At 39.8% G+C, this 14,045-nt stretch overlaps 1 protein-coding gene across 10 annotated transcripts in view; it reads right to left on the bottom strand.

Moving 5' to 3' along the window:
* The window catches only part of ZNF521 (zinc finger protein 521), a 230,432-nt gene that overhangs the window by 18,526 nt on the left and 197,861 nt on the right, over positions 1-14,045 (bottom strand). For all 10 annotated transcript variants that reach the window (XM_064654887.1, XM_064654898.1, XM_064654798.1 and 7 more), the window contains 2 exons: positions 11,258-11,389; positions 8,459-8,574 (listed from right to left, as the gene is read on the bottom strand). In XM_064654887.1, the coding sequence (XP_064510957.1) occupies positions 8,459-8,574; positions 11,258-11,389 (248 nt within the window). The remainder of the gene's footprint in view (positions 1-8,458; positions 8,575-11,257; positions 11,390-14,045) is intronic.

Below are 14,045 nucleotides of genomic sequence, written 5' to 3'. Positions count from 1 at the left end.
GATGGAGTGAGGGGGGCCAGCAGTGGGGTAGGGGGAAGGGAAGCAGATTTGCAGAACTGGCCATGAAGCTCCTCAATACACCATAGCTGGATGCTTCATAAAGTCACACTGATGGCAGTCCCGGAGATGGCCATCTGTTGTCAGCTCTGGGCCAGATGAAAGATAATATAATGGCAGCTACTGGTAGCTAACAGCAGGGCAGTTGTAGGAAGGAATGCATCCTAGAATGAAGAAGTGGTGCTTCCTGTTTAGCACAGAAAACCAGTCATCGATATCAACTACATTAGCAAGAAATTAATGGGTGGACAATTAGAAGAACTGAACTGATGTACCAGGGAAATTATTCATAGGCAAACAGAATAATTTCTTCTGCTTAGTCCAGGTGTATGTGCCAACTGATCTGACTAATGGCAAGGTGTAGGCTGAAACGTTCAGGGCACAGATGATAAAAACTCATTTTCTGCAAAGGGCAGAATTCCATTTCTAATGATTATCTGTGGGTCAGGGAATACATTTGCTGTTTTCCCTGCCCTGAATCTATGACAGGACTCCCTCATGTTCACTGAGGTTTCCATAAGGACTGAGGATAGAAATTGGCCTTCATGTAATAACAGAAATTCCCCTTATTATTACCATGATTTATTTTTACAAGTGCCTTATCATTATTATCAGCATCACTCAGAAGAAAAAATGTTTGCCTTCCCAAGTACTATTATTTCTATCTTATTTCTTTCTTTGTCCTATAATCTCCTTTCTACTTTTCTTCTACTCCTTTGCCTTTTGTTCTCTTCTTCTTCTGCCTTTCTGTGCCTTTTTCTTTCTGCAGCAACTTTATTTGTTTTTTTTAGGCTGAAACCTCACACACCTCACTGTTCTATTTGCTAAAAAAAATCAGAAATTATAATTTTAATGTTGACATGTAACATCACTGATATGTTTCAGAGTCAACACTTAAAAAGACAAAGGATTCGTGGCACTTATCTTCTGATTGCCATGGTTTCATGCTGCTTTCAGACTGGAGACAACAAACTTTATTTAATATTTTTGCATGACACAGTCTTTGCAGTCATAAAGATGACAAACTGTACTATATTACCTGATTCTGCAAAATCTATTTAATGTGGACCATATAAGTCAATATGGAGAACAGATTCAAAGTATGTTTTTTTTTTTTTAATAGATACTTATATTTTACAAAAAGAATCCTGCCACACAAGAGCATAAACAGGAAGAAGTAAGCAAAATAGGGACATATATTCAAGCACATATATTTTTTCGGTATCACTCTATCCCCCTTAAAAGAGAAGGAATATACATTTTTGCTTATTTTTGCATGGGCATGTCATGGGTGTATAGCTCAGTACTTAGCTTGGACAGTATATTTAGTTTTCGGTACTTTACCATTTTATTGTTCTTTAAGTTTGAATTTATTTTCAAGATCAAAACGGTGTATTTATAGGCAATATTCATCACTTAACTGCTTCACTAAGTCAATTAATTCTATATTTTCATCAATAATATCGCTCAAGCATCTGAAAAAACAAACCCATAATTTTGATTCAATTGCTCCAGAAATTTAAGGAATGTTTTCTCAGGAAATGTATCAGGGATGTTGTGAACACATTGTTTCCTGCTTATTTACAGGACAAAGTGCAGAAAATTTCACAGGCTAACTGCAGAGTTACAAGTAGATGAAGTAGGTGGAGATAAGTAAAATGCATTAATACTAAGCTCATCTTTGACAAGCACTATTTAGTGAAATCAAAATGGTCCCTGAAAAACTCTGGCACTTTGGGCTTGGTGGGCTTTGCAATGTGCTATAAATATTTATGAACTAATGAAGTACCCACAGGGAGTGTTTACATTTGAATAGGCCAATCAAAGGCGGGTGAACTCACAAGCTCCAAACCTGGAAATTTCTTATTTAGAAAAGAATTACGGCATGAAAACCTAATGTGGCCGTAACACCCCTAAATCCCCAGGAGGGAAGGGGCACTGGAAGGGAATTCAAAGTATTTTTTTGTGTTTAAACTTTGTTTGACATTGAAGCAAAAGGCTTGCAGGGGAAACACTTTGAAGGTATGTCCTTAAAGAGCTAATGCATGAGTGCCTCCACCCTGTTTCTCTTGATTGTCTTTTTGAGAAAATTTGCAAGGAAAATAATTCTCCCTTCTAGGGGAAAAAGTCTCAAATCTCAGGAACACAAAACTGAATTTTTTAAATCTTGAAAGACATGGAAAAATACTCAGTGCACATACTAGTGCACATGTATCTGTCTGAAACAGAACACGCAGTAAGGGTTTGGGAAAAAAAAAAACCACTCAAACTTGCATGCAGTTAGCATGCAGCTCTATATAGTTCCCTCAAAACACAAGCATAAATTACAATCCTAGTATCTCTGGAACACATATTATTATCATCATTCTCACTCATGACACAGAGAACATGCATGGTTATGTGGAGCAAGTTAGTACCTGACCTTAGAACTGAATCCAGCTCTCCTGATTCCTAGGCATTTGTTCTGAGAAAAGCTACCCGACTGTCTGCTAAGGACTAAGGCAAACATTAATGCATTTGGTGTCAGTATTTAGGCATCAAAAGTGTTTTGCTGAAACCTTAAACGGCGCTATGGCTGCTCAGCACCTATGCTTTTGTGAAGGTTCCTGACTCCAAGCATTTTTGACCTGATTTCCTGAGGTACTCAGCACCAGCATCTTGCCTGGCCTTAACTGCAGCTGGAGATGCTCAGCACCCTCTCAGAAATAGGCCACTGAATCTGAAAATGTTGGCCTAAAGCTTTGACTGTTAATTGGATTCCAGGTAGGCTTCTTTTTAAGAAGAGCTGACAAAGTTATTCCCTGCTGGCTCCTGGCCTTTGGGGCCTAGAAAGCCAGCATCTATGTTCCACTCCTCACCCTAAGAGTTTGGGGACCTAGAAATGCCAGAATTAATCTCCAGTTTCACTTTAAAAAATGTTTTGAGGCCATTTCTTTGTGAAGAAAACATCCTGCAGGTTTGAAAGTTTTGTCCCTGTTTTTGTGTAAAGAGTATAAATTATTCATGGTCTCCCTTGCTGTCATGGAAGTCTTGGGACCTACATGATACACAGACTTAACTATTGTGGGGGCCTTGACAAAACAATCCTAGATGGAGGTAGTAGTGCCCCTGCTGCCAAGGCTGATGCTTTTCCCACACCAATCTCTTTCCCAGCTGGCCCCAGAAGGCCTCTACCACAAGGAGACAACCCCAGCCCAGGTTAATTAGCAGTTTTCTCTAGCTGACCCCCAGATGAGAGAATATAGTGTCTGAATCCCAGCTCTACCACTGTCTCCACTAAAGGTCTCAGTCAAGTCTTTAGTTCTTGAAATAGCCTAGAGCTTTCTTAGTTCTGCTCCAGCTCAGGTCAAGGGTATTTTAAAGGCTGTTTTAAAATGCTGAGATTTTTGGGAGCATTTTACAATGTTGAGATCTTTGGAAAGCTTAACCCTTAAAGAAATGAGGAAGAAACTTGAAGATTAGTTTCAGCAGTGCTAAACTTGGAACATGAAAATGTTAAAACTGGAAATACAGAGAAGGACTCACATAAAGCTACATAAAACTTCTCAAGACTATTCTATACTGCCTCTGCCCTGCTTTGTTTCAGCAGCTTGTACTGGGAGCTAAGAATGTTCTCCTGCTGTTTTAAGTGACATGAGTAACATCTGCTATGAGTGCTTCATTCTTTCTTTCATCCTTTCCCTGGGGAAGGAACTGTGTATTTTGTTTTGGTAGAGCTCTGTTTTTGTGGATTGGGATTTTGGGGAAGGTTCAGAAATCTACATGCAGGTAACATATTTATATGAGGGAAGGGAGCCTTTGGCACATCTGGGTGCACCCTGCTCTTAGAAGTGTAAGTTGAGGACATTCATGGTAATACTTAACTGCTGTGGAAGTCTGTTCCACGCTCCCAGGCCAGGTTGTGAGAAAATTCTAGCTCCTGAGCAAACAAGCTTCAGCTCTTTGATAAAAATGCTCTTTGATAAAAATGCTCACAAAGTAGGGCTGTCAACTACCACATTGTTACCAAATGGGAAGAACTTCTCAAGTCATCTCTGAGATGTGCTTGTCCCAGTCCTCTAAGAATATTAAGGATTGCATCATGGAGCACAACTGGACAAACATGTAGGAAGGCAGTGTAGACAGCAAGAGAGCTGGTGAATACGCTCCTGGTCTCCTTTGCTACTGAGGGCCAGTGCTGCAGCTCTCTGTATTAGCTGGAACGTCCTACAGGCTGATGGCTTCATGCCCAGGTATTCTGTGCTGATGGAGTCCAGATGGGAAGCAGCAAGGGCGTGAATCACTGAGGCCAGGTCCCTTTTGAACAGGATGGGAAGCAACTGCTGATCCAATTATTTCTTGCCCTAGTTTTCATGTCTGTAAAGTAAGGACACTTAACTACCCCAGGGGCAACTAATTATTAGTCACAAAATGTTAAGTAAATGTTCTAATTCACCAAAAAGAGAGATAATTCTTGTATTGGGCAAAATGGTACTGACAGATCATGTAGTCTTGGCTAGCACCATATGCAAAACTATTATCATTGATAAAACACTGAAAAACCTGTACAACTATTCAGCAATTCTACCAGACATTGGTACCTGTCTGATCCAGCAACATCTGCAAAAAACTAAAATTAATTCCTTCACTCTGGGTAACACCCCACAAGAGCATCTTGTTCCTCCCCACAAACACCACAGTATGTTGTGTCCCTGGAAGTGTTCAAGGCCAGGTTGGACTGGGCTCTGAGCAACCTGGTCTTGTGGAAGGTGTCCCTGCCCATGGCAGGAGGTTGGAACTGAATGATCTTTCATGTCCCTTCCAACTCAAACCATTATATGATTCTATGGAAGTAAAACTAGGACTAGAAATAGGAAAGGAATGGCTACTCCTCATCAGAGACAAGGGAGGCACAAACATCAGTTCAGACATGTAGGCCTAAGTCCAAAGACTAAGGCAAAAAAACCAGGTGCTGGAAATAGCATGTGGACAGGAAAAAGAAGTTTTAATAGGCACAAATTCCTTTCTCGCTTAATGAAAATTCAATACTAATATAACTTAGGGATAAGGTTCCTTAACTCCTTTATCAATTAAAAATTCTGTATTATGGATGATGGATGGAGAAGACTGTTTTAGTTATATCTACCCTGTACAGAGAACTGCATGGTCCGGGTGTTCAGTTAGAAGATTTTCAACTTTTGGGAGAAAATTACATTTACCTTGCAGTTTTATTATCTGATATCTAAATTTTAAAGATTGTTACAAGCCTATATTCCTATAGCCTATTCTTTCTGAACAGGAGTCAGAAAATGCTAAGCAAAGAATTGTATTGGGCCAAACACCAAGTTAAGCACCATTATAACGCATTTATTTTCTGTATTCTTGAATTCATTCCCTTTAATTATCAGCTGTACCATACATGTGGATACAGTTTCTTGCTATTGTGTTCTGCCCTGCTCTACCTTGTCCATGTTCTCACTCTGCCTGCCCTACAACCATGGAGTGCTGGCTTCTAATCTGAAATGATTAGCATCTCCCACGCATGGGAGAAGCACTCTAGATGCACATTTAAATTAAAAATAAGGAAGTTCTTGATAGAAGGAATAAATATACTGTTACGCTGCAAGCCCCAACACAAACCATGACAACGTGAAAGGATAGAGAAGCATAACCTGGAGGCTAGTTGCCAAAGATTCCACTGCTTCAGCTGGTAGATAAACTGAACAAAGCAATGCCTCCTAGAATAGGTTTTAAATGAGAGTGGGCTAGAGATCAATGTATTTTCAGCAGAAGCAGACTCCAAATGTCAGTACCTACTGGTCTGCCTAAGTGCTCTGCTGCCCTTTCACCAGCCTGGGTAAGTAACTGGAGGTAAGCACAGCAAGCCAGTGATCCCAACAAATAAATGCAAATGGCATTATGGTACTGCACTTTTTTAAACATAATGTGTTCTCACCTCGGGTGGGGCTACCCGAGTTAATTTAAATAATAAACATAATGAATTAAGTGAATAAGAAAATGAACACCTTGTCATTTTTGCAAGTGTAGATAAGCCAGAAAGAGGCTGTCTCTAAGGGTATGAAGATGTGGTCTAGTAAGAGCCTTCTGCAGCATGGAACTATCAACACACTGATTGTCATTTAGTCAATGTAGAGCAGAATTTGTTTCCCTGTAGCAACATTCTTTTGTGTCCTTCACTAAAAAACCAGGTGCTTCAGTTATGCTGATGTTTCAATGAACTAGGCTTAGATGGAGAAAGCAAAATCTTGCCCTGGTCTTGGGCAGGAATAAATTTTGAGTGGAAAAACATGTAGGTTTTTTATTACAATAAAAAAGCTGAAGGCAACTGCATGGGACTCCTTGGATTTTGAAACGAAAGCATATTCTAGGGGGGATAGTCTTGTAGGGATTACAACTACATTGCCTGTTTTGCATCTTCATATTTCAGTTACCTATTCTGCTTTTTAAAATCCAATCTGAATTCTGTTAAAGTAATTTCTATCTCGTGTTCCTGTTTCTTTCTTTTCATAACTGTCTTTTGCAAAGCTGCACCTTCTCTCTTCCTGATTTTTTTTCTTTTTTTTTCGTTTCGGTCTTTCTTCCCTAACAATCTCTCCTTTCTTTTTCCAGAACTGCTGCTATTTCTACTTTTCCCTACTTCCTCATTTTGATTAATCAAAATGAATATCAGTGAGTCAAATTTATTTTTTTTTCTGAAAAAGCAGTTTCACCTTACTGGAAATACTTTGCAGAAAAGCTCAAAAAGTATTTTGACAAAAAAGAATTAAAGAAAATTATTAAAAAACCACAAAACCCCAAACATGTTGTGAAAGAAACACACAAAAAAGTAGTTTCTGACCTTTCCTGGTACTGCTCAGTTTCTCTTTTATTTTTTCCCCATAAATCCAATAGATTTCTACACAATCCAGACTGTTTTCTGACTTCAGAACTCAATATTGCCTATTTCTGTCCATCATTATGTATGAGTGTCTTTTTCCCTAAATGTCCAACTTTTTATTTTCTTTTCCTTGTCTTTCTCTTCCACTTTGTGTCAGAACTTGCAATACCTGGTATGGATTGTAAATGAAACAGCTTTGGATCTATTAAAAACACGAGAGACATACTGCCAGGTACCTTGGAGTGTTACAGGGGTACTGCAAGTATTGCAGGAGTTCCCTTGACCCAGGGATCCACTCAGAAGGAGGTAGAGAAGGCTATCAGAAAGGCCTTATTGCATATTGCTTTAATGCACAAAGAAATTAGGAAAGAGAAAATGCAGTGCGATCGACATAAATACCAATCTCACACACAATGAATTCATGCATGGTTTGAATGCTCAGATTTCTTTTTTCTCCAATGAAGTATTTCATATTGTCAGTCCAAACATTAATATCATGTTCAGAGCACATAAAATTTTCAGTAAATGAAATACTAAGTGGGCATATATGTACGCATATCTCACTAGTCTTTTGCCTCTGTTGATGAGATTAAATCCAGATCTGGTCCAATGCAAAATTAATTGCGGACACCTCAGTCAAAGGAGTTAAGAGATGGGGGCTCATGCTCGAAAAAACTACTGAAAATCTGTAAGTGCTGAAAAATCTTTTGACTCCAACAAGATCTCATGGCAGACTGTATAGGAAAGGCCTTACTATGGAAATATTTCTCCTTGCTCATCTGTATAGACCATCAAGGACCTTGAAAATTTTTCCTCTGTTAACCGTTCCTAATACTTCAATATAAACTGCAGTTGTCTCGAAGTGTAACAGTACATCAGGAATAACACACTACCCCTTCTCACTGCAAGATGCACAGTGCAGAATGTTAATACATAGTAAATAATCTCTTCATCCAAATTGTTTTCAGATCTTGTTCAACATTTCTTTCTTTCTCTCCGTCCTTTTGTTGACTGTTAATAAACAGTACCATTACAAGTCTGACAACAGCCCACAAAAAGACAGTGTACTATTCATTCAACCCTCTTTTTCCCCCAGCAAGTTAAAAGATAAATTCTGTCTACTTCCCCCCTCCCTCCATCACTACACTCCTACTTCAGTTTAGCTTTTCACATTTAAAGAGAAAAGAATACATTTATTTTGCATTTCACAGCTTTACTAAATGTTTTATGGATATCAAACAGAAAAATAGGATGCCCATTTCTTTCTCCTAGAGAATATCTTGAGCTGCAACAACCTACATCACAAGAATCCAAAGATGGCTCCCGAAATTCAGATCTGTACCAGATGGCTTTCTGCCAGCACCTTTTTGAAGCAGCATGGGTTGAATCACCTGCAATTTCTCTTGTCCTTCCCTCATTCCCATCCTGATGATAAGCAAGTATCGAGGAGGTCATAGTAAGTAAAGCTTTGAACTCAGCTATCAAATACATAATGCTATTATAACCCCCAGGTAATAAGTGTACCTGCAGCTCTGTTTGGAAGAAGAACTTCTGCGGACACTGTGTGCAGTCATAGATCTTGTCCTCTTGTCCATGGGCTGAGAAAATATGCTGCTGCAACTTGTTTGCTTGGACAAACACTGGAATATTAGACAAACAACAATATTTTCATTGTTTTGCATTACAAGTGAAGAATTTTTTATAAACAATCTCCCACTAACACTCAGCAATTCCAAGACATAAAATTAGACTAGTGCACTCTGATTTCACCGTACACCGTTGCTATAATTGGTACTGATGCATGTTATTTATCTACAAAGTATGATCCTTCTTCTGAAATGAATTGAAACAGATCCCTTCTTTAAGGAAAAAAAATCAACTAAGGTAAAAAAAAGACCCTAATAGGACAACCAATGAAGATTTCAAACATGAAGAATCTAAAAATGCCATTTCCTGTTCAGAGTTATTTTTTCATGCTTACTGCACTTTGATTGAATACACACAAAACTTATTTCCTAGCAACCAACAGGTTTGGAAAGCACAGATGCCAGAGTCCTGTTTACTCTGTGTGCCTAAAGTTAAAGCTAACAAACAGCTCTGTATTTAAATGTGTTAATGCTAAAAATTATATCCCACAGCTACACTGGGGCAATGTCTATAAATGTGAAACAGAACTGAAGGTAAATTCTCTTTGGATACTTTAAGATCAACTCTGCCTACACACTGAATGCAAGGGTTTCAATAATATAAACATGTTCAATTTTAATGACTACAAAACAAGGCCCTAAGACTGTGTAACAGTTTACCTAGGAGACATACTATTAATAATTAAATTGTATATGCCAGAGGCAGTGTTTGGGTTGGCAGCACTGACTTCTGATGGATGCCTGGTGCACTGTGACCTAAAAAAGTTTGCATCTACAATATTAATCTGTATAGGCAGGGAAAGGATTTATTAAAGATGCTGGCATTTGACTTTGACTCCACTCCTAATCATTAAAATTATTCTAATTGCAAGGCAACAAAAAACAACAGAATATTGTTCTTCTGAGTCATACATTTTAATCACATTTCTCATTACCCTGGAAAAAAAAAGATCAGATTCCATTTTCCATATAAAACTTATATTGGTGATTTTTACTTCTTGTTAATATTCTAGCAAGATGTGCTGAAATAATTTAATGTCATATTGCTAATAAAGCATCATTGTTTATGATTAATGCTCACTGTCTATTTACCCCATCAGCAAAAAGCAAAAAGTATTTCACAAAGATTGGAATCGACTTATCTCCATATTCTTTAACACATTTTACAAGGCTATTGGCTCAAAAATTAAAGGATTAGTTTTATCAGGGATATTGCCCACATGCAGAAGCCTCAATGGGTACTCTTTACATATGCAAGTTTTTATGTTGCGTTTACAACACCCCAAACTTGGAAACTGAAGAGCCATCATTACATTAAAAAAAAAAATCACATCATAAAGTGTAAACAAAGAAAAGGAAAAAAATTAGTAGAATCAGTAATACAACTAAAACCTCAAAATGATTCTTAACAGAAAGAATTACTGAACACAGACACCTCACAGATAAACTGTTCATGGTGGTACTGTCCATGCTCAGACATTATTATGAAAAGCTGTGCAGTGAAGATGAACTCTGTATTTTTTTAATTTTATAACCCACAGAAATGTGCGAAACCTGAACACAGTGAGGTAATAATCATCACCAGCCACTGTATCTGAAAGATGAAAAATTCAAATTTAATTTTCCTCTATAGCACTTGCTTAAGGTTTTATTGAGAGGGGAGCTGCCAAACAAAGAGAAGTAAAAGGAAGGTATTAAAGGGTCTATTTGCTTATCAATGAAAATCCTTCACTCCCATTAATGGAGAACAGAAACCTTGAATGGCTTCCAGAATTAGCATGCCATTGATGTGAGAATACCCAAAGTGTGTTTTGTCATGTTTGTGATTAACTCTGATTTTCATCTTTTAAAGCAAAATTGGGCATGCAAGCTTCATATTAACACTTACGCTTTAAGTTATCATTTTATGAAATGTTCTACTAAGAAGTCCTTAGAAAAACTCACAACAACTCAGTAGGCATCCTTTTAATGTGTTTTCATTTCTAACAACAGCATTTTTCTGTTCTTCATTATGGCCCAAACACTGCAGTGCTTAGGCCTACTGGGTCAAGTTATTTTCTCACTTGGGTTTTACTACTGAATAACACCACTGACTTCAGGAGGATTATTCCACACTTGGACCTGTGTCAGGGGAGAGCAGAACTTGACTTGTGGCAAGACAGCATGGTTTGCTTTCTAAAGCACATTACAAGGGTGTTCCTTCTCACCACAAAGCCAACAAACACTCGCATGTGGGCTTTCTTACCCGATCAGAGGAGAATGCTGCTTTACAGGCTAAGCCTGGGAACTAAGGCCAAGTTTTGCTCTGATTTTTTTTGGTTTAGATGAAACATCTGTAGCTTTAAAGCACAAATTTATGGACAGTTTTAACCTTGGCAAGTTTGGAACATTGAAGTGATGAACATGATACTGTCGAAGGTAACAGACTACCACTTCTGTAATTATAAAAAACCTCAAACTTCCGATAGAAGAGCTTGAAATGCAGTTCTTACAGAAGAATGCCTGATCTTCCAAAGAGCTCAGCTTTCTAAACGATTTCCAATCAATATTATTAATGAGTGAAATGCAATGTTCCCTCCTAAAACAGATCTAATGCTAGCACACGATACATTTTTCAGTGGAGTTCAGCAAGGTCAAGCTAAGGGCATGACTGGGACAAGCAGTGATGGTCTCCTACCTGTAAAGCACACTGGACATTTGAAGGTGCCCCCCATGCCTTCAAAGCTGTGCTCTATCAGGTGGCACTGAAGTTTGGCAGGAGAGTCGAATGTCTGATTGCAGAGTTTGCATTCATGGTTCAGTCCTTCATCTGCAGGAGAAATGAAAGGAAAAGTGAAATGTACCACAGCCCTTACAAAGTCCAACACAGTCTATGAACTGGAGAGTCTTTTTGTTCTCCTAAGCTCAGGAAACTGGATGCCCCTCAGCACCTACGACTTCTGAAGTGTTCTTTTACCTGGAATGTTTCAGAATGTACAAAGCTTAACTGGGCATTAAAAGCACAGTTTTTCCACTTAAAATTAGCACCAAACAGAAATGCAGAGCATTAGCCTTCAGTAGGGAATGATGACTATGACCTGAAACATCATAACTTAGCAGAGCCACCCGATCACAACCAAGTACATTTGCAAAACAGTACGTGAGGAATTTAATGCCAATCACACATCATCCCATCTACCATGGGTAAGGACCGTGAATGCAGTTTTTGGCTCTCTGGATGAGATGGAGTTTCTTGTAACCAGCATGAGAGGGGAGGGCAGTTTATAACCTCATGTCACTCATGCTCCACGTTTTCAGTCCCATAGGCATACATGGAACCTTTTGCAAGCCTCAGGATTTCAAAACTCCATTTCTGGCAATCCTGGATTCTTCTCTCTTTATTTGCATTTCTCCTCTAAACAGCCCAGAAAAGTCCCTGTGTGCCTTCTGACGCAGCTTTCCCGTCCACGTCCTGTGGCTTTAAAACCCTTCCCGCTCCCTGCTGCTTGTTCCTCTGCTTCCTCCCATTGTCCTCCAAGGCCGGCTGGTGCCTGGCACCAGGTTCCCTTCCTGAGGGTGCTGCAGGATTCATCCACTCTGCCATGAGGGCAGTCAGCGGCTGTCCTACTTAGAAACAGTTGCTAGGTAAGAAGTGGCTTCCAGCCCTGCTGCAGAGGCCTCAATTCCCACAGCACTGCTTAGAAAAGGTCCTTCTGTATGTCACCGGTGTGCTACATGAGTAGCATTGATCTCGCAGGTAAATACTGTATCTGATTATTAAAAAACAAGCAGGAACGGTGAATGGCACAGCTCCTTGCCATTTCTGAGATGGAAAGGAGTGATTTAGGAGAGTGAGAGTGCTCTGTCCATGCCAAACACCTAAACACCAGGTTGCTGGCCTCGCCCCATACACAGTGCTGCCTGCAGTGATGATTAGTGACTGTGATGACGGGCGTTTGCAGAGGACGGTGAGAGCAGAGACAATGTTTTGTATCCCACACAACAATCCTTCCCACCAGTGTAAAGAGAACATGCCATGGTGTTTCTACAGCTATGTGGGGCCACATGCCCACTAAAAATGATCCTTAGTGACTTACCAGAATTGAAAAAAATACCAGTGGTAGCCCTCAGCCTTCATTTCTCACTAGTCCAAAAGCTAAATTTCACCTTTGTGTAAGTCACGGCATTTTTAGCAAAGGGGGGGAGTTAGTAGGCTTTAGACCATGTGAGCTAACCAGGTGCTGGTGGCCGTTCTTCAGATGGGACTACTCAAAACTACCATTGTGTGGTTTCTATGAGGTGTCAGAGCTCTTCACAATAAGAAGGCAAGGGGCAGACAAAATCCAACAAAGCCAAAGATTTACACTAAATTGGGGGAAACAGGTAAAAATACACTGACTAGAAATATTTCTATCCTGGCAACAGTGTGTAACTGGGGAGCTCTCCCTTCACTGAACATTCAGCTCTCATAGTGTTCATTTCTATGATGACTCCATTGCCTTTCAACTGTAAACACAACTGTGTTTTACATGTAGTAACTGTGAGAGGACTCCATATCAGCTCTTTAAAATGGACACATTGGCATGTGGCCACTTTTCTAACTTTCTTGCTTCCTGTCAGTCTTGGTGCAACAGGTATAGACAAGTGTGGCTGAGCATTGTCCGCTTACAGACACAGCAAATGGCAGAGTTCCTTGCCTTTTCTAACCAACCCTTGATTAAAACAGTGCTGAACGTTCCTGACTACTTCCACATGCTGCAGAGCTTTCAGAGGGTGTGAAATGGCAGGCCTGCTCTGAGAGTCAGCTGAAAAATGTCAGTGGTCCTGGCAAAACCATGCCTCCAGACTATTGCCACTGAAGCGCCTGCCTTCGTTACCTACATCAGACAGAAGAACTTGACTCCCAGCCTGCCTGACCGGGCACCAATTTATAGCTGGATCCACTGAAGACAGCTGTCAGCACAAACTCAGGCAAAGGTTCAAGTCAATATCAGCTGTTTTGACACCACAGCCTCTCTGGAGAGACTAGAATATGGAGGCTGCTGAGGTACACATCCCATCCAGCCAAACACACTGGTAGTCAGGTACCATTGGCTGATAATACCCTGTGCAAAAGACTCTCAGGCAAAGATTAAGGGTATGTGACACTTTCTCATCTGGTAGGCGACACCTTTTGTAACTTTTCAGAGATAAATTAGCAACCATTTATCAAATATATGCAAATTATTTCATTAGCAGGGAAAATTTCAGCAGCTTCTCAAGAGTTTACTGGGATTTGGGGTTTTCCACCATCACTGACAAACCCTTCCAGTACCTTACCACCATCACTGACAAACCCTTTTGGTACTGCTGAGAGAAGATAAGTATGCCCCATGCAAGCACCATCATGAAGGTGCATGAGCTGCACGAAGCAAAAGATCCTGGCATGCACCAGTACGAACATCTAAGAGAGATGGCTGCATCCTCCAGGGCGGACTGTATGCTGT

This window comes from Pseudopipra pipra, chromosome 1 (assembly GCF_036250125.1).
Source record: "Pseudopipra pipra isolate bDixPip1 chromosome 1, bDixPip1.hap1, whole genome shotgun sequence".
In the NCBI taxonomy this organism is placed as follows: Eukaryota; Metazoa; Chordata; class Aves; order Passeriformes; family Pipridae; genus Pseudopipra; species Pseudopipra pipra.
Note: the sequence above shows the minus strand (reverse complement) of the source record. Positions and strands in the feature narration are given on the sequence as shown.